This window comes from Pipra filicauda, unplaced genomic scaffold (assembly GCF_003945595.2).
Source record: "Pipra filicauda isolate LSUMZ 115617 unplaced genomic scaffold, ASM394559v2 scaffold132_size2486313_pilon, whole genome shotgun sequence".
Lineage (NCBI taxonomy): Eukaryota > Metazoa > Chordata > Aves > Passeriformes > Pipridae > Pipra > Pipra filicauda.
The window spans coordinates 1,059,500-1,084,678 of record NW_024103796.1 but is presented as its reverse complement, the minus strand read 5'-3'; the positions used below and the strand labels follow the sequence as shown (position 1 = coordinate 1,084,678).

The 25,179-nt window shown below is 44.4% G+C and overlaps 1 protein-coding gene across 3 annotated transcripts in view; it reads right to left on the bottom strand.

The window, feature by feature from the left end:
- Nucleotides 1–1,105: 1,105 nt before the first annotated feature.
- Nucleotides 1,106–25,179, bottom strand: part of NTN4 (netrin 4) — a 46,142-nt gene continuing 22,068 nt past the window's right edge. For 2 of the 3 annotated variants that reach the window (XM_027732271.2, XM_027732273.2), the window contains exons 4-10: nt 17,179–17,305; nt 16,485–16,673; nt 10,122–10,338; nt 9,312–9,424; nt 8,106–8,174; nt 6,157–6,327; nt 1,106–2,755 (exon numbers count right to left, since the gene is read on the bottom strand). In XM_027732271.2, coding sequence (XP_027588072.2) covers nt 2,619–2,755; nt 6,157–6,327; nt 8,106–8,174; nt 9,312–9,424; nt 10,122–10,338; nt 16,485–16,673; nt 17,179–17,305 — 1,023 coding nt within the window. In that variant the 3' untranslated portion in view covers nt 1,106–2,618. Of the gene's footprint in view, nt 2,756–3,755; nt 5,596–6,156; nt 6,328–8,105; nt 8,175–9,311; nt 9,425–10,121; nt 10,339–16,484; nt 16,674–17,178; nt 17,306–25,179 lie in introns of those variants that run through there. The other variant, XM_039378222.1, reaches the window with a different exon arrangement.

Below are 25,179 nucleotides of genomic sequence, written 5' to 3'. Positions count from 1 at the left end.
CCTACTTCATTCTGTGATGCTGCGATATGCAGCTTATCTGCTCTTGGTAATGGGACACTTACCCTTCCAGCCAAAATCCCCTTACAGAAATCTCTCATGGGCAGATTTGCCTATGGAAGCTAACCCCTTTCCTCCATAAAACCATCAGTGCCCAGCTCCAAGGCTAGGACAGGAGTCAGACAAGGTGCCATAAGCAGCATCCGCTCCCAGAGCCATCCTGGTTTCCTGGTTTCCTACATGCTCAAGCTGGCTGGAACTGAGGGCTCACACCCTCCAGCTTTCACAAAGTCACATTAATTAACTAGCCATTGCAAATGTATTTTTAATAGCAATAAAATGAAGCTAAAAATATGTCAAGCAGGTAAACCCCCAGTTTCAAATCAAAAGAGATATTGGATGCTCTTAGTCTCCAAATGCCACCATAGGAGGAGCCTTTCCTTGCTCTCTCTTCCGCCAGGGAGATGGGTGCTGCCACAGTGGGGTGCCCTGGCAGTCACTGATTAACCACCCACATGGGGGGGGGTTGCTGCCCACGCTGCAGATTACGTCTTGACCCCCTGGCCACTAATTTCTGATGCTTGACTTCACTCTGAAATATTTTTATAGACCTTTTGCCATAGCACTTGTTTCCCACAGCCTTTTGTTTTCCCTTTATAGTTTCAAATGTTTCAAATACAAGGGAGCAAGCTTTATTTTTGCCATCCTCGACTTGCTTTTTTTAAGTATCTGCTCTGCAGATCAGCCATCAAGCCTGTGTGAGGCAAGGATCTGGCCAGCTTTGAAAGTATTTAGGCACAATTCCCCTTCTTATGAGAAGAGCTTATAAATCTCCCAAAATAAGAGGTGAAATAGGATTTTTGTGAGCCATTCATGCTGCTTGGCTTTTTACCACATGCTGATTATTACCCACCTCCAGAGAGGAAAATATCTCCCACAGTGACTTTTCCTCACACAGTCCTATCTCTGTTGTGCTCTTTAGTACAAGCATGAAGACCTCACTGCCAGTGGCATAAGCAGTAACAGGAGAAGATATTTAAATCATTTTATATTTATTACATACATGAGATATAAAAACAAATTAAGAAAATAGCATCATTTTTTTTGTGAGTCCACAGGACCTTGAAAGAAAAATACACACATAAAGTGGATTGGTAGACTTGTGACTTTTCTGGTGTTGTATGTCTTCCTTTTCTTTCCCCTCACACTCATGAACAAAATACACTTTGCAACGTGATTTAAAGATGCTTTACAGAAAGGATATATTTTAGTGCTGAAAACTGCAGTAAACTGTGCTATATTTCATACTGGTGTTAATGAGGAAGTATAATGGCCATATATATTGCAAACAATAACACAGAAGAAAACAAATAAAATGTTCAGTTTTAAATACTAACATAAAAATAAAATAAAATCCAGGCCCACCATGAATCGCTGGGTTGTGATATGTGAATGCAAGTCCTTTCCATTCTCTGCATCCAATCCTTTGCCTGCAATCAGAGTTTTACTCCTCTGGCAATTGCATTTTTATCTCAAAGTCTCTTCTTCTCACACTGTTTACAAAGTCTTGCTGGAGTCCTGCCCACGGGGTCCAAGTGCTGGTCTGAAGCTGGGACTTCAGTGCAAATACTTTATCTTTCAGATTGCATCCTCAGATATTCTGAGTGGCCAGTGCCAGGCTGGCCGTTCCCTTTATACCACCATCCAACTGAGAGGGGTCTTCAGGAGTGCTTCTGTTTCAGGGACTTTTTCACATGCTACCTTCAAACTCTTCTTTCCCCAATACATTTAGACTTCCTGCACTGTGAAGTGGCAGGTAGTAAAGTGCTTTATACAATGAAATATTTACACTAGGGCTAGGTTCATTTTTTAACACTTCAAGGACAAAAGCTCAGAGATGCTGCACCCTCTGGAGCTGGCTCTTCTCTGCAGCCAGGCAGTGGGCCGAGAGCTGGCCTCTGCCCTACGTCACACTTGTGCCAAGGCAGAGGGATTCAATCCAGTGCAGCAACTCCATCCTCAACAGCATCAGCAGAAAACCTAGCCCCTGAAATCTTCAGCAGGGCGAAGAGGTTAAAAGCAAGTGGCATCCAATGCTCTTTGACGAGTGCCATGTCCTAACCTGTAAGGGGGTGTTTCTAAAGAGTGGTCATCATTGCCATGCTGCTGCCAGCGCCTGTCTGCTGCTGTGGCCATCGCCTTCCCCACAGCATTCTCTGGGAGCCTCTGGAAGTCACTCAAGATCCACACTGGTGGGCACTGGAAGTGGTGTTTTACTTCTCATCTGTAGCTCTTCCAGGGTGGCAATTTAGTCTTGGGTGATCAGTGGCTTCATAGGAGTTACTCCAACATTGCATTGGAGCAAGACAAGCATCTGCCCTTCCATTTCTCTCAACATAATGATGAGTTGGGCTCAGGTGAGCCCCTGACAAGGAAGCTACAGGCAAGTGAATGAACATTGGCTAGAAAGGGTTAAATTAGACAGTGCCTACAACTCTGAATGCCTCACTACACATTTTGGCACTATTTTCTTACATTCCAGTTTTCATCCTAGAGGTCTTCTCTCTGTGAAGGGTGTTGCATTTTGTGCATAAAGAAATGCCCTAGACTGTTACACACATCTAGTTGCAGTCTCTTTTCAAAATCTCCAAGACCTTTCTTCCAAGAGCCGACTTCCACTGATGGACAAAACTTTTCATGTTGACGATGAGTCTGCCTGTTCGGAAGTCCTCATGTCCTGCCACGAGATACTCCAAGCCTGCAAAGCAGCAAAGCTGTCAAGGACTGCACAGTACTATGCTTAAGAGGCTTATTGAACTGCAAAGTCAGCCTGGATATCTAGTCCCATGTAAAAAAGCACTTATACAAAGAAATGTATATACATATTGTTTCTCATATATATCTGTATATCTATAGCTCTATCAGTAACTATGGAAAAATAACCCTTGTGGCTATCTGTCAGTGAGATGCAGTATCCAAAGTGTGACTTTGTTAGCTCCTAAATGGAAACCGAACTCTGGGGGCTGCACTACAAATTTTTATACCTTTTTTGGGAACTGCTATTACCTTCATTTGGCAGCCTCACATCTCCCCGGATACACCTGGGCCTGGAAATTGGTAAGTTCAGCAAATTCCAGTAATGGAACAGTGCAGGATGGCCCAGTGCCTGGTGTCTTGCTCAAAGTGGCCAGTGGTCCCTTGGAGGCAAAGGCACACCAGACCCCAATGACAGGTAACACTAAATTTGCTGGCACAAGCACCCTAGAAGAGCCTGAAGGGGTGTCAGTCACGCTGAAAAGACCTGCTAATTTCTGCTTCTGCTAGATGTTTTAGAGATATGACAGGAGGGTCTGACGAAGCCTTATGTGGTGTCCAGAAGCAGCCAGAAAGGGCTGGAGTGTGTCCCAACAGTGCCCTGTTGCTCGCCCCAGGCATCCAGGTCTGTGTTTAACTTTCAGGGCATGACTCATACAGCACTTGGAATCAGGTAATAACTGCTAAGCAGAGGGACAGAGCAAAGACTTTGACTTAAATTAGCTAAATAAACACTGCTACATATCCAAACAGCCTAATGAGCTGCAACTGTGGCATAAACGGGGATAACAAGGAGGATAATCCCTTCCATGGCAGGAGAAGCTCCCTGCCAGGGTCAGCGTTCTGCTGCAGTACACTTAGGGTGCAGCCAGCATTAGACTTCTTCTGTACCAAATCATGGGGAGATGAGTCTCCCCATGTTCTCTCAGTCATCCTGTTCCATCCTGGCAGGGAGTCTGCTCGTGTTTTCTCGAGTTTTCATTCTGCAGTTCAGAATAAAGACTTTTAACTCCTAGTTAAAAGTCAAGGATGTTTTGCTTTAATTCAGTACAATTTGTTATCTACTTCATCTGAGTTTTTGGGCACACACATCCTCTCTTCTGCCAAGTAAACACAGGATATGTGTATGGCAGCATCACCCTTTGCAAGACATTAGTTTTGGCCATGTCAATCTAGCTTTTGTAAGACATCACTTTTCAAGGGCTCCTAAATTTACCTCCCTTGAGAGAGAAATGCAGTATTCACACTCAGAGAGCAAGCAAATATTGCCACGGTTGCTCACTGTTGTAGGGCTTTCTAGATTTGCAACCCAGTGCTACAGAAGAGTAAAATTAAAATGAGGTAGGCAACTCTCTGCCTACCTGTGTCTGTGCTTGGCAGAGCCAAGGAGGGGAAGGTCTTCTTTTCCCTTGCAAACAGCTGAGACCTTTAAACCTTTCAGCTCAGTGTCCCCACAGAAGTCCAATCTGCCTCTGTGGGTGTGTGTGGAGGGAAAGGTGTGCAAGGGTGGTGAAGAGACTCATCTTGTAGGAACTTAAGTATGTTTATAATCTGAAAACAGCCCACGAAGACATAAAACCACATCTGTCTTACTTTTATGTTCATCTTTGGTCTCCTTTATGTTTTTGGGAGATGTGATTTCCACTGTAGTTATATGTCAGAGAATTGTTTAATATCAGCTTGACTTTTCATCCAGCTATTGTTGGTTTATTCATCTGGAGGTCATAAGCTCTTACTCTGAAAGAGGGTTAAATCTGCTAATATTGCATTGCCAACCACTCAGAAATTACTGTGGTAGCTAAAGAAAATACTGAGTCTTTAAAAAATACCTGGGATCTTTCCCCCCCCCTTTGAAATTATTGAATCTTAAAGATGCACTCAATTTATGTTTTCAAGTTTCCTATTAGCACTGAACTTCACGGCTTCTTTTCAATGTGAAGGCTGAGATTAATTTATACTCACAGGACCAGCAGCTGCATTTCAATGCAATACCAAGCTTTGCAACGTAAATCATGACAGCTGTCAAGGGAGTAACAAGGGAGAAACACCTGATGTGTCACACACCTGAATTATTCCTAAAGACAGTTGCATATCCACCCTTCTCCTGCTGTCTAAGAGATCTTAATTGATTCTGTGATTACTGCTGTCTTTTCATCTGTTGGGGAAAATCAGTGAAGCTCCTCTAAAGTTAGTGGAGTGGCAAAGCTGGGTGTTAGGCGTGGGGCTGCCCTGCATGCTTGGTTTCAGACAGCTTCCACAGCATTTCTCCAGGTTCATATTAAGGCAGCTGCATCTGGGCTGTCTTGTGTTTCCATTGCATGCAGAAAAATAAAATAGCTATAGCTATTTGATTATGGATTTATGGTGTTCTAGCAATATCCAAAGTCTTATTGCACTTAAATAGCAGAACCTTGCCTAATGCTGCTGATTCATCCAACCTTTGCACCTGACAAGACTTCATAGTTACAGGTGCGCTATCTTGGCAGCATGCCTTCAAAACTAGACAGTCACTCCAGTGGAGATGAAAGAAGACTGCAAACACCTCATCAGTGAGTAACCTTTCTGCATGATCCAGTTTCACAGACAGCCCTTTACCCCGAAAAGAAGTTTCTAATGCTGCACACAAGGGATGTCTCAGTACCGAAGTCAGCGCTTCAGTTGCTGATTTCCAAGTGGTGTATGCACCTTATGGAAAGAAAATCCTTTACCTGAATTAGTTGGTAACTGTTGATTTATCTTGGAGTTGTAAAGAAAGGTGTATCAGCTGGAGCTTAGTTTTGCTCTCTGGAAGAAAAACATGAATCTGCATGTCCTTGTCCATGCTGGAGTCTGCACACACTGTTCAGCCCCCACTGGATATACTCACTTCAGTGAAAGAAGATGAGAAAAAATTGCGGAGCTCTCATGTCACTGCATAAGAGAATATCTTCCAAATTTTGTAGATGTAAATTAGTGTTACTTTCAAAGAGACATCTTCCCTTGAGTTTAGATTAGAACTTCAGTACAATATCATCACTCAAATTAGATTTAAATGTGTTTTTATGGATTCAAATTAGCTTTAGCTCTGGAAGATATGTCATGCAATTGTGGCATGATGTGCACCTCCCTCCATCTGGGAACAGACTGAGACTGGTAAAACTGAAAGACTGTTACTATGCTACAAGTTTTTCTTTATGAATTCCAATTTGATGAAGACTGCTGTTGGAATCTAAGTGATGGAACAGCCAGTAATTTTTAAGCAGCACTGGGCTGCAATCTCAGGTCACTGGCATGAGGTGACAGAGGTGTGGGAATGAAATCTGTGTAAATGTGGTGGAGATGTACTGCTCAGGGAGTAAAACCTACCGGGATTGAGGATGGGACAAGTGCAGCCTCTGTTAGTCCATGATTCAGGGTAGAGTGTTCTCTTGCCCCGGAGGATCTTCAGCTTTGTAGATTTCAAGACTTTCTTGATCTTCACATTAACTTCTGCATGGGAGCCTTTGTCATGAGCTGACAAGATCTTCGTTTTGATCACTGGAAAGTCAGGAATTCAAAACAGGCATATACAAATTATTTACAGTGCTCCCTCTTTTTTTTTTTTCTTTTTTCCTGGTCTAATGCAGGTGTCTGGGTGAAGCAGTGAGGACAATTGCTTCATTACAATGGAGTTAGCCCAGTACTCTTTGCTGGGGAGCCTGGGATCAGTTAAGCTTCCAACAGAACACATACATCCTCATACCTAAGGGCAGAAATGCTGACGGTTGGTTTGGCCATGGCCTGCGGACCTGCCACATGGGCAGCAGGAGAGGTACAATGACCTGATTTTCAAAGCTTGTGAAGGTCCCATTTCCTCCCTGAGCTCAGCAAAATCTTTGGGTTTCTTAGCACTTTTGGAAATCAGCTGGATTTAGGGATGGACCTGGAGGCTTTGCTGGCCTTGGCCTGAGCAGCCAAGGCAGCAGGCAGGGGTGTGAGGACCTGCTGTCATTCCACTCTGGTGCTGGTCTTCCCACTTTGCGGAACTGCCAAATCCAAATACAGTGGAGGAGAACGAGATGTTGGTGGAGACTGGGGCAAAACATGGAGTACCTTGAGCTCACAGATTCCCACAGGCACACTCCCACCATGTGGCATTCTACTGCTGAGCCCATGTGGTGGAGGTGCAGGGCTCAGTTCCTCCACCTGACCGTGCTGATGCCAACACTGGAAGATATCCCCATATGGTGGTGCTTTATTCAGCACCACACATTAGGAAGCTCAGGGCAACCTCTCACAGAATGGCCTCCTGGAGCTCGTGACTGGCCCTGTATTTCATCTGTCTCTCCAGTTTAGCTGACACCTATGCATGTTGAGTGATGAAAGGGAGGGAATCCTGAGTGCACTTTAGGTGTGATTTATGAACTTAGGGTTTTTGTGCCTTTTTTTTTTATTTTGTATCTTTCGCAAGACTAAACACAGTCATTATTGTGGCCAGGAAGCAAAGTAAAGCAGAATCAGATTTTCTCCTAATATCACTAAGCCAGGGCAATATTTCAACAACTGGCAGCCCCTTGAACTCCCCTTTGTCAGTTGCTCTGCAGCCTGCAGAGGTATGGGTTATCTCTGTGCATTTTCAACTTCGGTATGAGATAAAACAGGTGTGAGAGACCCCTACAATACTGAAGGAAGGGAGTGCTGCACAGCATTCCTTGCTCTGCTACGGTATGAAGGAGACGGTTTGCTGGCACATACCAGAGAGGTCTTGGGAAACAAAGTTCCTCCTCTCATTCATTTAAATCCAAGAGACACACAGATGACATAGATTACTCCATTGCAATAGCTGAACTTTGTTGACAGAGGGAAGTTCTCAGTGGCTGCCTGAATTGTTTTCTCCATGTAGTGCCTTCTGTGGTGATAACCATCCCTCCTTACATTTGGTGTCATTCAGACACGGTGATTTCTAGACTATGATTGAGGCAACTGGTCTACAGACAGTGTTTCAGTGATCTGTTTTTGGTAACAGTGCTTTATAGTCTGTCTTGGACCCAGACAACCTCCCAGGGACAATTCTGGCTCTTGTCCTCACATGAGTTTGGTACACAGGTATTTCGGTAGCAAGAGAGATGGGGAACAGAGCAAGATGCTTCGCCCATCTTGACTTGGCACCATGATGTCTATATATTTTGGAAAGGTCAAAGACATGCCCTTAGACTAAGTAGCCCTTGGGTTTGCCAGGATGGAGCAGTTCATGCAGTGGCATCTCTCATGCTTTACATGCACTCTTGCACTGCCTTGTAGCACTTCCCTTTACAGCCCCCTCACCCGCAACTCACCATAGGTGTACTTCATCCCACAGAAGACCTTGGGATCCCCTAAAACTTGCTCTTTACATTCGCATTTACCTGAGGAAAGAGAAGAAAGCAAATGGCTGTGGATTGTACTTAAAAGACAGGAGCATTCACAAGCAGGGCCCAGGACTTGTCAGAGGTTTTTCAAGTGGCCCACAAGCCCCATGCAAAAAAAAGCAATTCGCAACTATTTTCAGATCCCGAGTGAATATACAGTCTTAGTCCAGGGACAATTATTCCTTGTTTACGATTAGAAGAGAAGGGAAACAAAGGCCTTATTATTTTGCCTGGGGATGCAAATAACACGCGGTATTTTCCACACCGTAATGTACCAGACAAAATTTTAAAAGGAAATGTTGCAGAGGTTAAGGCAGATTAATGACTTCCGTGATCTTAGAACAAAGAATAACATGATATACTTATTTACGTTTAAAATGAAGTCGCCCAGACAAATGATGGAGCTTTCCCCTCAATTAACTCAATTATTGTATCTTTGAGATTTTATCATGCTGCTCTCTGAAAATGGAGGAAATGACGCTTGCCTGCTTGCATGCAGTGATTGCAAGGCAGGACAGCTTGATGCTGTGCTGTGGGGACAACCTGCCTTGCACCAACCTCACACAGCACCCACCTCCTGCAGGCTAGGGACACAGGAGGTAAATAACCTCCCCGGCTGAAGCTGAAATGCTAGACCATTTCAAATTGCATCATAAGCTGCAACTGATGCCAAAATTGTTGTGGGTATCATGGAAATAAATTTCGATTTAGAAATTTCCTAATTACCTGCCAGCAAAGTGGTAAATAAAGTTGCTGGTTTGTCCAACATGTAATAGTTCTAGTGAATATAAAGATACCTTTAAAACATGATGGTCAAGTAAAGAAATGAGGGTATTCAGTCTTGAAAATCAGAGCTAGGACTGCAAATTCTTGCCTTACCAACAATGCTAAGTGCAGGCATTCGACATGCAGCATCTGCCTCGTGGGTTTGCATGTCCTCGCACAGATGGGATGAGCCGTAAGGCTCCTCTGGCTCTCGGAGGGGAAGGAGATGGTCACAAGGACATTCCCTCACATGGTAGTGGGCGGATGTCCATCCCTTCCTGCAACTGCCAGGGTGCTAGCTACATGCCAGTGCAAAAGAATGGTGAGAAGAATTGGGCAGGTGAAACACATGCAAAACTACAGTCCTACCGGAGTGTCGGAGTGCTGAGAAGCCCTGTTCATCCTCCCAGCCCCAGGTGGGCTCGCTCTCGTTGAGCACTGCCTGGAAAGGAGGTGCTTCGTTGTGCCAGGTCACATCTGAGCTGTTGAGGGGAAAGGGAGACGGTCAACCTTCCTCCTGGAGCCAGCGGAAAGCAGGGCCACTACCAACCCGTCCTCCACACAAAATGTGACAGCATGTCTTGATGATGTTAAAAGCAAGAGGCAGTTTTGGAAAGTGAACAGTTTGAGTGTTGTCAAAGTGGGTTATGAATCCATTTTGGGTTTAAAATATGTTATAGGGATTTATATACCATAAATATCCCCAATGTGGTAAAAAGAAGCAACATACAAGATTTGGAGTGGGGGGTATTATTAAAATCTGCTGTCTTCTAAAAGTCAGAGCTTGACTCCAAGTCCAACCCAGTCAACCTAAGCTGAGTTACAACAGCAACAATATTAAGCCTTTGGTGTCCGCTAACTCAGATATCGCTGAGACCTATATTTTGCTTGTGGAGAGAAAAAACTGTGAAGGTTATGCAAAACACCCGATACATTAACAACACCACTGAGAGCAAAAAATCCAACATCACTGGTCCCTGCCGTGGTGTGCCAGGCACCCAGGTGAATCTCAGCCTCACCTACCATTCTATCCCCAGTTCTTGACCATACCAAACCCAAAATATTTTTCATAATGGATATTTTTCAGCCTGCGTGCCATGCATAAATAGTGCCTTCCCTGGAAGGAAGATCATGGAGGTATGGCGAGGCTGGGAGAGGGGGTAAGACCCTCCAACTCACCTGCTGCTGTGGCAGTCGCCGGTGTGGGGGTCGCAGCTGCGGGCGCAGTCACAGGGGCGGCAGCCATAGGCTCCAAAGCCCCAGTAGCCGGGGAGGCAGTGGTCACAGCGGGGCCCCGCCACACCGGGCTTGCAGGGGCAGTCACCGGTGCTGGGGTCGCAGAAGGTGCGGGGGCCCAGGGGAAGCACAGCCGATCCCAGGGGGTGACAGGAACAAGCTGCAGGGGACACCGTGAGGGACAGAGCATCTGTGAGTGCACGAGCTCTGCAGGAAAAGGCACAGGAGATGCCTGACAAACCACCACTCTGCCTAAGGACACTGGTGGGGTTTCTGTGCTTTTTTTCCCCCTCACCCATACAAACCTGCGCAGAGTCTCACTTTGGAATCTGCATTATTTTAACTTCTGTGAGCTATTTTAATTAATCAACCTACCCTGGTGTCATGTTACGTTTTGCCAAACAGGCCTTTATTACTTTCCTTACAGCATCTGGACTCTAGTCCAGCCAACTACTCGTGGATGTGCCTGGCTCACTGTGAAATTTAAGCAGCTGTGGGTGCTTCATTGCAAAAATGAATCAGAGTGTAATTGCTTTTTCAAGTAATAACAACTGTCTTGCATCCAGGAGGTTAAAAAACCCCCTCAGAACAGTCATTTTAATTAAAGTGGAGGCTGAGCATAAAGTACCCCTCTGTCTCTGTCTGATTTTTAAACCCATCATTTAAAAACATTGGAAAAAAAGAATGAGGATACTAAAAGCTCAGAGATATGCTTTTGCATATTCTCCAGAACATGGGTTTGCAGGCTGCATGTCAGAAATGCCAGTTGCTCTCCCTCCTCCCCCACAGCCCCTTGCAGCAGAACAATACATTAGAAGTGTACTGGGACACACAGGGTTTAGGATGCCCTAAAACAGGTGGTGTGAAGTTTTCCTTGCCTGCTGCTTAGGATTTTTCTTTTGCATAAATGCAATTTATGTCTTTTGCAAGACTACTTTCCCCCAAAGATATTAATATTTTCAAAGACCAGAAATACAGATATCAAAAGCATAAGGCAAACCTCTGACCATCTGGCCAGGCCAGCAGGCAATGTGGTGACTTGTGCTCTCCTTCCCTCAGGGTTTGGTTCTCTGACCAGGAGACCATAGTATGATGAGTCTTGTGCATTATGGCAAAAAATTCCCTGCCGAAAAACTGTTGCCCAAAACTTCATTTACATAAAAACTGTATTTCCTGAGAAAATTTCATCTGGAGGGAAAATTTTCACTAAATCCTAATACCAATCTTTTTATTTTGCAGCTGCAAAGACAATAAAGCAGAAAAGCCACTGCAGGCAACACAGCCTTTCTTTCTCTTAAAATACTTATTGCTGCACACATATATTTAATTTTGCTCTGACAACATTTTTGTGGTTTCAGGAATCTGACATACCTGGAGTATTGTTTCAAAATATTAAAGGATAGATTAATATTGGCAGTTAACTTAGAGGTGACTACTATTCCAACATCTTTGCCAAAGTAATCCCCAAATTTTCCCCACTCTTTCCATTCCCAAACAAATATAATTATATAAAATTAAAAGATTAGAAGGCCTCTCTGCAAACTGCATAACTAGCTGCAGGCAGTGAACTCCAGTACCTTTAATAGCATAGTTTTCAACAGCACTCACTGAGACTTGCATACCTTTCTCCTGAAGTCTGTGAAGTGTTTTACACCTGATACATATAGCCAAATGCTCTCTTGTCCTACTAGATGTGGTGGGTATTTCTGGCATTCCTCAGCCCCTTCAGGGGAAATATCAAGCACTTAAGGCTCTTCTATTCTCCTGTAGCCAGGGAGATAAACCCACTGCTCAGTGAGAGACTTGGTCCTGTTTCGTTTGGGTTTCAGCTGAGTTTTACAGACAACCCTATTGGGATTGGAGCTTTTTATGTTTTAAAAAATTCTTTCACACAATTCTTTTCCTAATAGAAAATTTAACATCGGTAGCAACACCATGGTGAAGGAAAAATATTGAATTTACAAAGGCTGCTATGAAAAATAGAGCAGTAAACTCACAGGCAAGTAAAAAGGCAACCAAAAATGAGAATGTATTGGCTATACTTTTAATAAAAGCCACAAAGAGATGTGTTGTAAAGGTTGGTAATTTCTAACAGGCCTGCATACCCACTCCATGGACCCCATCCTTCCTGGCTGCTCCTCTATGATCCACCACGGTGCCAATCTGCTTTCCAATGGTGACCAGCAAATTGAAGCTTTTTCCTCTTGCATCTTGGGTGGAGGCCCAAGATGATACTAAATGGCATTAATCTGAATGGTTGGGTGGCAAATTTTCAACATTGTAAATGTTTGTGATGGGCCGCAGTGGGAACATGCTGGGCAATGCAGATATAAAGTGAAGCCCATCACTACACACCGAGCACAGAAATGAGACTCTAAAGCTCAAATGAGAGCACATTGTATCCCATTTGAAAGAAATGCATGAAACCAGGATGGAATGTTTCCATACTATGGCAAGAGCAGGAAGAAAAAGACTGCAGGACTGATTATATGTTGTTTGGAAGCTGGAGCTAGTGCTCCCTCACGGGCAGCTGTGCTGTGTTGGTTTTAGACCCCATTTTCCTCCTTCCACACAATCTGCACAGATTGTAGGAGACCCATGTCCAGGAAGGTGAGAGGAGCAGCTGAGCAGCAGATAAAGCAGCTACAGACAGTGTTGAATGGCATTTCATTGTGGATACACAGGTGCAGAGTGCAAGACTCTCAGTGCAAGGCTTCTGACAGTACCTGTCCCATGAGCTGTGGCCACCTCACCAGGGAGGCTGGGGGTTTCCAAAGCCAAGGGAGCTCTCGCGAGAGAAGGGCTGGCTGGGCACCAGCCTTGGACCAAAAGAAACATTCCACAAGCTTGATCTTTTGCTTGCTTTTTGATCTGTAAGCAGAATTGCTAAAAATGCTGATTTACCACCCTGTATACATAGCAGTATTTTGCACGTGACTTCCATGCACATATGAATTAACAGCTGCCTGTCCTGGCATGGCATGTGCTGACTGGGATGGAAAACCAGTGAGTAAGATGCCAGCAAAGCTGGATTTCTCCACCCTGGATTGGTGATACTGTTGTGGTTTCTTCAGCTGCCAGCTAACCTTTCAAAATGACAAATATTTGCCCTGAAAAACCTACATCTGAAAAGCAAAAATAAACTAGGCAATTATAAAATTCGATTTTATTGTCTGCAATTCTACTGTAGCTGAGGCTTAAAAATTCATGAGGATGTAAAAAAAAGGACTGATAGGTATGGCGGGGGGAAAGAGTCATCAGATTGGTGTTTTAAACATCAGAATGTCTCATTTTATCAGGTACACACCTTCTCCAGAGCAAATATTATATACACTCTTTGCCTACAAGAATCTTTAAAGTATCCTTAAAGATTATGGCTTAACAACTCCTTTATTTACTTTGACCTAGGTATTTTTAAATTTTCAATGGTTGAACAATAACGGTGCCTTGAGTCAAAGCAATGCCATGGCCTTCCCAGAAAGAATAATAGGGCTCCATGCACGTCTCTTGTTATTGCAAACCATGGCATGGTCCTTGGAAACATTCCAGGCATAGGCTGTAATTGATCTTATATAATTTAATTTAACAGTCATTAGTCATTTTCTACGGCCCTGCAGCTGCCATCTCCCCCAAGATGCTGGGTCCCTGGGTGCAGGGAGAATTCCCAGCAGCAGGAGACCAGAAGTGAAGAGATGGAGGGGTCTCAGGAAGGAGTACATCTGTGAGGGTTTGAAAAGCCCAGAGAGAAATTGTGTGTGAGTTTGTAGTAATAGGCTCTCTGAAAAGAAAGAACTCAGATAATCCCTACATTTGTGGAACCCAGTTTGTGCTAGGAAAAGTTGTCTTCCTCGGATACTTTAGTACTTTATGCTCCGTAATTCATAAATACAGGAAAAAAAACGGTGCAACAAAGTAGATGTACTTTATGCAGAAGGTAAATAAATGTAGACTTTTTCTTACTGTACTCAAGAGTATCTTACAGTTTTTGTCAAATGTATGTTATCTTTGGCTTTTAAATACCAGAGTTCAAGTGATACCTAGTGATCCATAAAGAGGTTGGATTGTTGCATTAAAGGGTAATGGGGGCACACGTGTTTTTTCTTTTTTTTTAAATGTGGAAAGTGGAATGCCATGGGCCAGTGACTCAGAGATTAATGCAGAAAGCCAAGAGAACCAAGCACTGGCATATGTCAACAAGAATATTCATTAATCATCTAATCTCCATAGCTTCCTCTGGCCCAGAAAGACTGGGAGAAACTTTTTAATCAAGAACTCTGGAATTTGGCTAACATATAGCTAATGATGTGATCTAATGCCTGACTTCGTTAGCGATGGTTTAACTTGCACACGGGCACAGGCACAGGCACACACACACACACACTGTTGGCAGCCTTCCCTGTGAGCTGTGGCTGTTCTGCAGCGATATGTTTCAAGACCTCTTGTTTCCATCTGGCTTTGTAAGGAAGGAGGCTCTGTGCTGGCCAGCTCAGGAGGTGCCATTTGACTTTCTCTTGGACCCTCCAAACAGCCACAGATTTTGAACTGGGCATTCTGGCACCTGGAAAACCCTACGATGAGTCCCTCGTGAAACTCAATCTCCTCAATGGACTGCATGAGATGACACAGGAGGCCACTCCTATCCCTTCCAAGGTGAAGGGTGGTGTTTTTAGGTGTTCAGAACACCATATTCAACTCAGTGCCAAAGCTTCACTTGGCCTCAATGGCCTCGGAAAACTGCGTGTTCTTCCTTCATGGGAGCTGGCACATAATTCCATCAGGAATTACAACCCTAACAAAGGTACCAGACCCACAGTAAAAGCATGTTTCAGAGCTTGAGAGTCCCATATAGAATTAATTTCAGTCTCCTGTCTTGCATTATCTATCAGGTGTCAATTAATCCAATTGGTTCTTTTTTTCATCAGCAAGGATGAATCCCTGAGTTAGAAAAAACCATCAAGCCTCTGCTTATGGTCTAAATGCAAGACTTAAACCTGCTTTTCTGCTAATGAGACTCCAAAACCAAAGTTAATTGCCTAACTTCTGGAAATAATTAAGGAGGGAAAGTATCTGATGTTTCAGAGAAGGAGACTTGGAACTTTGATGTACACAAGTAGGTAAAGGAACTTTAAAAAGTCATTAAATTCACTGTTAAAAAAATTGTTTACATACTACAGCAGTGAAGTAATTATTTACACAAGTAATAGAGAACTGCGGTCAATTCTGTTTTCTTAAAGAGAACTAGGGTTGTAAAACAGGTGGTTCAGCTGTTGCTGCTCCTCCTTGCAATGAGTGAAGGGTAGACAGGAGGAGGACCTCTGTGACAGACTGGTGGGCTGCTGGGAATTTCATAAAGATGATATGCAGTGAGGGAGTGGGATAAAAGCAATTGTTCCCCACCCAACATTGAAGAACAAGGTGAAACTGCACACACCCTCCCAGTCTGGGGTGCAGCTCCCCACCACAGAAGGATTTCCTCTTCATTTAAATGCAGGTACTTCTCCTTGGGAGGAAGGAGTTGTGCTCAGTGTCTCCTCAAATAACATGGGCAGGGTGTCAGATTTTTTTCTGTCACTTACGAAGGTTCTCCTTCCGATTTGGGTCAGTGAGGTGAAATTTGGTGAAGCCAATGGGTGGCAGCAGGCTCAGAGAGCATGTCTACATTCCATATTTGGCTGACCAGTGTAATGTGATTGGCATGATTTGGGGATCCGGAGTCCCCCATGGTAAGTCACTATGCTCACAGTGGTCCCTGTGGCTTTTGGATTGCTGCTTTTGTTTGGGAAATATTTAATTTCACATGTGGCTGAGTCATTGCCTTTGGTCTGGTGGCCTTGGTGTCCCACTTTCCGAAGTATCAGTTAACTTGTTCCCGTCTGTCCCTCCATACCCACCTGCTGCTGCTGCGAACACGAACTGGTGGGCAATGCTATTTGTCAGCTGCACCCCTCTTGGCTTAGGCGCCTGATTCTGAGGTTGCAGCAATCACCAAACAAGGTGAACATGAAAACATGATGCAGCTTTTGCTCTCCAAAAATAGCAATAGGAGAAAGTAAATTAATCATCTCTCTTCCTGTGCCCTCAAGCTACAGAGATCATCAAGACAGATTTGTCAACAGCATCTGCAGACTTTCACCCTGCAAATATCACCACTGCTTTTGCAAATAGCATCACAAAGGGAATTCAAAGAGCTCTCTGTCCTTCACTGAAGCCAGAAGATTGCTCCAAGGAGGGGCAGGAAGATCTCACCTTTCATTTGACACTTTCCCACTTCAGAAGCACTTCACTAGTAAAAGGTTTCTGACTTACGTTTGCAGGCATCTGGGGCAGAGAAGGGCTTCCTGAGGTCCCGGTAGAAGCCCAGCTTGCAGCGCTGGCAGTGCTGCCCTTCTGTGTTGTGCTGACAGTTGTCACAGACACCGCCGCTGCGATTGCCTGATGCCAGCCACGCATCCATGTCAAAATGACAAGTGTCGGCATGCCCATTACACTTGCACGCTGAGATGAAGCCAAAGGGAACAGAAAGACTCATTAAGGCAGTGAAAGATATTGATTTGTAGAAGAGAGACACAAAAGCCCAAGCCATGTTTTGGAATGGGGACTTGACCTATGAACCTGTTATTCACTCGTAGGCATGGAGTATCATTAAATTTTCATCCCTACTTCCCAGCCTCTAGAAGTGACATTTAAGAAAAAGTATTTTCTTTAACTCTTTTATTTCCAATACAGGTTTCCCAGTACAAGGACTGGGATGCCATAGATGGTCAGGCCAGTGCAGGGAGACAAAAACAGTGCAAAGAGAGCCATTCCTGCCACACAAACACGTGGTGGGTGCTGGGCAGAAGTGCGGCATTGGCTCTTCACGCACTGAGATGCTTTGCAAGCACCTACCCACCACCCCAGTATCTGCTGCCTCTTGGAAACATGGGAGAAAGGCACACATGGAGGAAGCATTTTGCTCTGGCAGAGGCTCTGGAGACACTGTTCCTGACCAGCTACTTACACTGACACTCTTTGGGGGCTCCAGTTTTGCCGTCGGCAGCCTGCCAAGGCTGGTCATTGTAGAGCGGGGCACAGTGCTGGCAGTGGGACCCTGCTGTGTTGTGCTTGCACATGCATTTCCCATGGACCTAGCACAGAAAAGAGAGCAAGGATCACCCACAGAAAAGCCCAAAGAGTTTCCACAAGCAATGCCCACATACAGGCCAGCTAGATGCTATCACACACACGAGAAAGAGGGATAGCATAATGTCTGCCTCGATGTCCAGTGCAGCCAAGGACAAATATTCTGCAGTTACGCTTTCAATTAGATTAGTATTTGTGGATCTGCATGTCATGGTATTGTATAATCATACTTTTTTTTTTCTTTTTGGGATCTAAAAGGATCTTTAGAAGTTTTCAGGTGCAGCATGAATTTCCAGAAGAGATTAAAAAAGGCCAAGATTCAAAACATCCTTGGAAACACTGTAAAACCTTTCTCTTTTTCTCCCTCCCAAACATGAATACACCTTTGCAGTACTGCAGGAATAGCACCCACAACCTCAGCACCTAGCTCTGTGTGCCCAGCCATCACCAACACAAATAAGTACAAGAAAAAAGAAATTCAACCCCCTGAAACATAAATATCTACTCATCCTAGGCAGAATTTTTGCCCCACAAAGGAAGAACCAAGTATAACACAAGGACCATGACTGACTATTCTCGGACATGTTCATGACAGATAATTTAACAGCTAGACAGCCCAGTGTAAGGAGGTAATTAGAGATGAAAGGCCAGCGTAGCACGCTTGGTGCCAGCTGCCCTGTCAGTCGCTGGCATTACTCACCCTGTTGGCAAATGCAAAGAAAACAGGATGTAGCCAGAGGGCACAAGCAGCTCAGCAGTGCCTGGATGCAGTGAAATGGAGCTCTGCAGCAGCATGGCTCTGCTGGCAAGGCTGACGGCCCTGCCTTTTCCCATGGAGCAGGACAGGTAACTAGCTACTGTAGCTATTTTGGTGTGTGCCTGTGCTTGCAGCTTTACTCTGCTCGACATTTTGCTTTTAAATACACAGTTCAGCTTCTCCTGCTGCTCAGCAATGAGCCAGAGGCCTCAGTCTGCCCTGCTAGCATGGCCCTGTGCTCATGCCACAAGTTGGCCATAAAACCAGTGGAGCTACACCAGCTGCCATCTGCTTTTGGCATTGAGAGGAACAGAGGGCAGTTGAGGTGCCTGGTGATCCGGCCTGGAGGTGGGCAAGGCTTTAACTACTACTGGAAAACTCTGCCTTCCACAGTATTTAACTTGCAGTTTTACAAGTGTGCTGTTCCTAACTGCATGACTTGCTGCTGGGATCGCCACAAAAAAGGTTCCTGTGAAAAACCTGAACAGGAAACAAAACAGAAGAGGACCTTGAACATGTTGTAAACGGCTCCTGCTTGTTACGTTGGTACACAGACACACAGACACACACCACACACACACACCTGGCTGATGATAACTCTGATTTATTCACTTTTAATGAATAGATTTCAGCTGGTATCTCACAGCGGTCAGATGTAATCCCTCCATACAGACAAAATTTCAAAACGTACCTTGAAAGTGCTTCAAAGACTCTTCAGCAGCAATGAAAATAGCAAAACCTTTCATTCCTGCCTTATTAAAAATGTCTAGATCATCAAAGGAAAATACAGAACAACAACTGGGCTGTGTAAGCAATAGATAGATACAGATGGAATCGGAATGCACAAGCATCTAAGCTAAAGTGAAAATACATTGTTTTCTATGCTGTTTGGCTTCATTGCAGGTATCCGTTGGTCTCACTGCAGATACTAGATGGTCTGTCTGGCTTATTGTATTTATATATGCTTAAATCTGTGCTAATGTTTGAAAAGAATGAGAAAAAAAAAAAAGAAAAGAAACAACAAATTTGTGAGGGGAATATTTAGTTCTCAAAGTGTGTCTTGTGTTTTCATATTTTCATTTTTGCTACCACCTACAAAATGTTCTTCAAACTCTAAGATGCCTCAGTTTTTTAAATTACAACTCTTCCATAAATTTCTCTCTCTCATATTTTTTAGGCAAGGTCTACACACAGATTGATGTTACTTCACTCATTTAAAAGCATACACCTGCATGGAAACAGAAAATGGCTAAACCTGTATTGGTCATAAGGTCATCATCTGGTGGTTTTGATGGAGTTCTAACTCTTTGATGCCACTTCTGGTAGGAGTTTCTTGCAAGCCCTTTGGCCATTGAGTAGTTAGGGCTAAACAGGTTGTACTACCCTGAACCACATCTGTGGCAGAGAAACCCTTCAGAAATCCTTCCTCAAAGGAGTGTCCCAGCCATTAGGATAGAGGGACCCATCAGACCCAGGACATATGTGATCAGGAAGGAAAGCTGACCTGAGTGAGTCGGAGGGTGCCATGGCCAGAACCAGATGGTCCCCCTTGGTGCTTTGAAAATCATGATGACAAAGTGAGAAGGACATGGGAGAAGAATTGCAAACAGGGGTATCTCTTAGACACCGGGACACTTGGAATTACCGTCTCCCCCTGCCAAAGCCCACAGCCTGTAGCCTCACCCCCCAAATGCAGCTTCCTCCTTGCCAAAGCCATACAAAGAATCAGTGGGACCCAATCAATCAGCCAGAGGCTGCTCAGCATTAATAATCCAAAAACTCATCTGAAACTCAGCAGCACCCAAGAAACTCTCAAAAGGTTAAGCATCCTAAGACACCAGCACAGAGAGATGCAAAATTCCCCACTGAGGAACATTCACAGTTCCAAAGAGTAAGAGCTCACATTTTCTGAAAGCCCAAGTACTGTATAATAAATAGAGCATGCCACATTGCTGGAATAAAGGAAGGTGGGTGAAAATAAAACAGAAGAGGATGGGTATCCCAAGAACCTGCTGTGCCACCATTAATTTGGCATGCAGAGCTAATATGTAAGCCACTGAATAGCTGTGCACCAACATATTAATATTAATCTGTATGTGAACTCTAAAAAAAAAGGTTTTATAAAATTTAAAAGCTGTTGCAGCAATGGAAGGCTTGTGGGCTCTCAGATGCTGTGGCAAGGAGAGCTGCAAAAGAGCCAATTTGGAGATGATGCAAACCAAGCCAGCTGGTGTTTAGATAGCAGCAGAGCACGGCATGATGCTCCTGGTATTGATTGCTTGTAAAGCTCTGATGCACCTCGGCTCAAGGAAACAAATGATCTCCTGAAAAGCTTAAAAAAATACCCTAATAGCATGATTCTCATGTCCGTGTAAAGGCAACTGTAGGACCAGCACAGAGGCCCGAAGGCTTGAGCTCCCCAGCTGACTCGGTGGATGCTGTCGCAGCTGGGTCAGGAGGAACCACATGTTACCAGTCCTTATCAAAAGGGTGCTCCTTTGCAGTTTCTTTTCCTCAGGGTTTATCACAACCAGATGTGTCAGTGCCTTCCTCGGCTGCTCCCTCCCAAACACAGATCCCACTGTGGATCCTGCACCCCCTTTGCTCGCCTGGGCATGGCCCAGCATGACTGTTCAGTAGCCCAGCCTGCCATGCACGCTTTGCAAACCTGTGCAACCCTGCTCACTGCTCCCATCTCAGTGGGATTCATGTTTGGGTGAACACACACAGAGGCACTGGATGCAATGGCCCAGCTGATCCTGCTTCTGTACCACATGCAGCTACCCAGACTCCAATCTTTGGGAGTAAGCTTTGGAAAAGGCAGTAGGGTTTCCAATTCCAATGGTGCTGTGCCTTTATAGTGGTGCTACTTAAATGGGCTTGACACTGAGAAAACTTTGCCTCTCCAGGGTCCCCCCAAGTCTCAGAGTGGCCCCAACCCCTCTCAGCCAGGCAGAGCATGGAATGCAGACCCACTAACAAACAAGCTGAACAGCTAAATGGGCAGTCAAACCAGTAAGGGGAGGGAAACAGGGTCTTTAACTGCTTGTTTTTCAGTGCAACCATTTAGTTAGTGCCTTCTTTTCCCTATTCCTTTTTTGTAGATGTTTAATGAAAGTTGGACCCAGGTGCTTCAAAAACCTTGCCTCAGGCTGATGTATTTATTCTCTTACATTATAGCATTATAATGACTACCCCCCAAAAGAGCTCTGCTTTAAAAAAAAAAATATCTCCATCCTAGCTTTATCCCATTGAAGAAAATATCTTTTTTCTTTTACAAAATTCCAGCATGACAGAAACATTTTTACATGTTGGAAGCAACAAAAGAAGGTGAAAATTAGCAAACCCTTTGTTGCAGCCCATAGGCAGACATTATTTCTGTTAGTTATAAAGAAATACTCTGATAGCTGGAAATAGGAGAAAGACAGGACAAGAAGGGGTAATACAAGGAAATGAGAAGTGGTGGCAGATGAAAAACAGCCAACAGGCTGTCTACAGTGAGTAAAATTAATGCCTGTAAGAACTGTAGGAGGGCCAGTTGCAAGACTGCTCTGCCATGTAAACACCCTGTCATGCCACAGAGCAGCTGGGAGACGGAGCTAAGAAGCCAGCCCAGCAGCTCTTCTGGGACTCAAGGTAGAGTGGGGAAATGATGTACCTGGCCTCCAGGATTTCTCCAGCATCTCAGCACATTCCTGAAAGCAGAATGTGATCTCTATGCACTGACAGGGAAAAGAGGACATTTTTTCCTCCCTTTTCATTCACCTCGACTATTAGTTAACTGTAAGGCGTACCCACCAGGGTCATTATGGAGCATTGCTAAGTACACAAACACAATTCCCAGTATGTCTCATCCCTTTAAGCATTCACACGGCTCTTGACTCATTTAAGCAGCAAAGCCTTCTTATACCATTTTTCATTTTGTCATGGGGTCTTTATATCCCAGTTCACTTTCACACTGTTTCCCTTCTTAGCTTGACAGCCCCGTCGCAATGTCAGTCATTAGAGGGCACAATGCAAACAGTGTTACAAAAGTTGCCTTCTGTAAGATAAACGAGTGTCTGATTTCTCTATACAAAGACAGTTGCTAGGGCATGCTTCCTTCCAGAGCCTTTTGTTGCTGAATTATAACCTTCTAGCGCTTCCTTTCAGATTGCAAATACATAGGTTTTTTTTAGTCAAATCCTATAGATTACTTTTCCGTGCATTTATCATGTTCCAAAATGTTGAGCAGTGACAAAGAAATGCTGCATTGAGGGGAAAATGCTTTCAATATCCTGTTATGAACTGATTTATATTGCAAGAACTCACTCACTATATAGAGTCCAACACAAATGCACACTAAAAGAAAATCAACCAAAGACCTGATAGCGTAAATAGCCTAAATGGCTGGGAGGGGCAACTGCTTTGAAGAGCATTTCTTTGTTGGAACTGATAAAACTGTATTTTTTTTCACTTTCTTGGAAAATGGGCGTGATATCAGCCTAAGGGAAAATCACAGCATTCACACTGAGTTTCTAACCACATCTTTTAAACTGTGTTGTGCTCCAACCACTGTGCCAGTTTTAGAACCAATGCCTACTGGCTGCTGTCAGCACATGGGGAGGTATTCTTTTCCCAAAGCACCAGACAACCAAATTTATGCATGAGAAAATTCTCATATCCTACCTCGTTCTTGTGAAAGAATACAAAGCCTGTTGTCCAGGGTGTGGGGGCTGTCTGGTGGGGTTTTTTTAATTCCTTGTACAATAGGCTTCTGTCAGTGTTGCTGTAGAAGACCTTGAGCATCTTTTGATGTCAGTAGCACGATAACAATTTATAACAGCCACTGGGCTACCACACAGGAAGGGGGAGGAATATTCACCCTGCCTGACTACACAGAAGTGCTTTAGCACAGTACCTCAGTCCTCCCAGGATCCCAACCATACTTTATCATCCCACCCCTTCAAAACTATAGAAGGAGCCTGGGGAGATCAGCTGGCTAAATTGGGTACATCAAATGCATACCTAAAACTAGGTGAAGCATAGCTGGGATTTGGTGCCTAACTGTAGGGCAGCTGCCAGAAATCAAATTCAGATGTATTTACGGATCAGGTTCCCAAATGGGTCTCTCTGTTCAGCCTAGAAAATAAAGCACAGTTCCTGGAAAAGTCCTTGATTTACACTGACACAGCACCTTGGACTACTAAAGAAGCATATAAGTGTAATTTCAGCAGTGCTGTTTCGGCATGGCAGCAGCACCACACCAAACCATGCTTTGGGCACATGTTTTAAATCCACTGAAGCTTCTTCATCTCTAAGTTCTAGTTCCCCATTTCCTTTCTTCCAAGAAAAGATGGCTGCTGTATCATGTTATTAAAACTGTTACAGAGGAAACAAGAGAACAAGAGGATGAAGAAAACTGGACAGCTTCATTTGTTCCCATCGAGTTCAATGCAGGTGAAAGATGTGCAGACACCATTCCACTAGAGGTAATGGATGAGGGGAAAGGAAGGACAGAGTGAGAAACATTGTATAGTTAATAATAGTGGATTATCAATGATATAATGAAGTCATCAACTGATAGTGGATCTCATCTCATGGAGGTAAAAGCATTGCACTAGCAATGACACAGCCCTTTAAGACTGATAATTCATGCCACCCGTGAAAACCACTAAGCTGTTGGCAGGACTCTGCAATCAGGGAGGGCCATGGAGTCTCTGAGATGGATGAACTCCAGCTCTCACTTTGAGACAGAACTGCACGGCTGAGGTGAGGTATCTCTTGGTTTGCTTTCCCCATTTTGGAGTCCTAAATTTCAAGACCCTACTTATCTCCAGGCTTGCACGACACTCGCATCTCCTCTTGTATGACACTTGCTACAGTTGCGAGCAGGCCATGGGGATGCTTTAGCAGGTAAGGGGCCAAGCAGGCGCTGCAATGGCTCCACGAGCACAAGCAAAGGGTGAGAAGATCCTGCACCACAGATCAGAGATAAAAACAGACTTCTCATGGCCACTGAAGATCAGGAGGGATCTCCTATGTGTGTGAATTCATTTCTCTACTCATGTTTGTGGTTTGCCATGTAATGTAGCTCACAAACTGATCAACTGCTTTGCAAAGTATGGTATGCGGTCTGTTTGTCCATGCACAATTTTTTCTGGGTACGCATTGGGCTGTTGCTGATGAGTTTTGGGTAGTGACCCTTAGAATAAATTTGGGAGACGTAGGAAAGAGAGAAAGTATATCTGTATCAACCCGACAGCTGTCTGTGGCACACAAGTGTACAGCAAGGGACAGTCAGGATCATACTACTCATGAGGAGCAGCCCTTGCCATCCTTGGAAGGCAGCCAGGGCTTCTCTGTAGTCTTCCTGGGGAGCTCATGGAGATATACCCTCCCGCAGAGCAGAAGTCCCACCTGTATTTTGAGCAGAATTCACCTAAAGGCTGACATGGCATTCCTGATACTCAAACAAAACCAGAGCTTTCCCACATAAATTCCATTCTCTTTTAGGAGAAAGAGTGAACAGGGGAATTGCCAGCAGGAGAGGAGCACCACAGAGTGTTTTGCAGCTGGATGGTGGTGAGGGCAGAGAAACAAATCTCTTTTCTTATTAGTTCTTGGCTACTGTTTTTTGCTGTTTGGGTTAATGTGAAATATTCTCACAGTGAATGTTTGGACTCTGTAAAGTCCAACTTTGCTTTGACTTGACTCAGATTGCAAAGGAGGTTATCCCATCCCAGTGAATGGAGCTAGAGCTGCTTCTGCTGGAGTGGAAGGAGGCCCTCTTTGTCCATAAAGCCACTGTCTGCATCCCAACTCCTTACCCTAACAATGTCCCGGGTCAGTATTATCTCATGGGCAAGTGGACTTCTAGCCTCGCTTCAGCCATGCACAATATTTACCTTCAAAACTGTCAGTTTCTCAACTCATGGATGCCCAGACCTCAAGAAAAAAATGCATCCAATGGGAGAAATCCTGCAGCAGTAAGCTGGGCCAGTGTCCCAAGCCGAGTGGAGCATCCTGGCGTCTTGGGCCAGGACCCTGCACCAAACCTGACTGAACAGCAGCCCACAGCATCCCCACATCCCCACGCTGTTTTGTCAGATTCTCTCTGGGTGAGATGGCTGAAATGCTTCT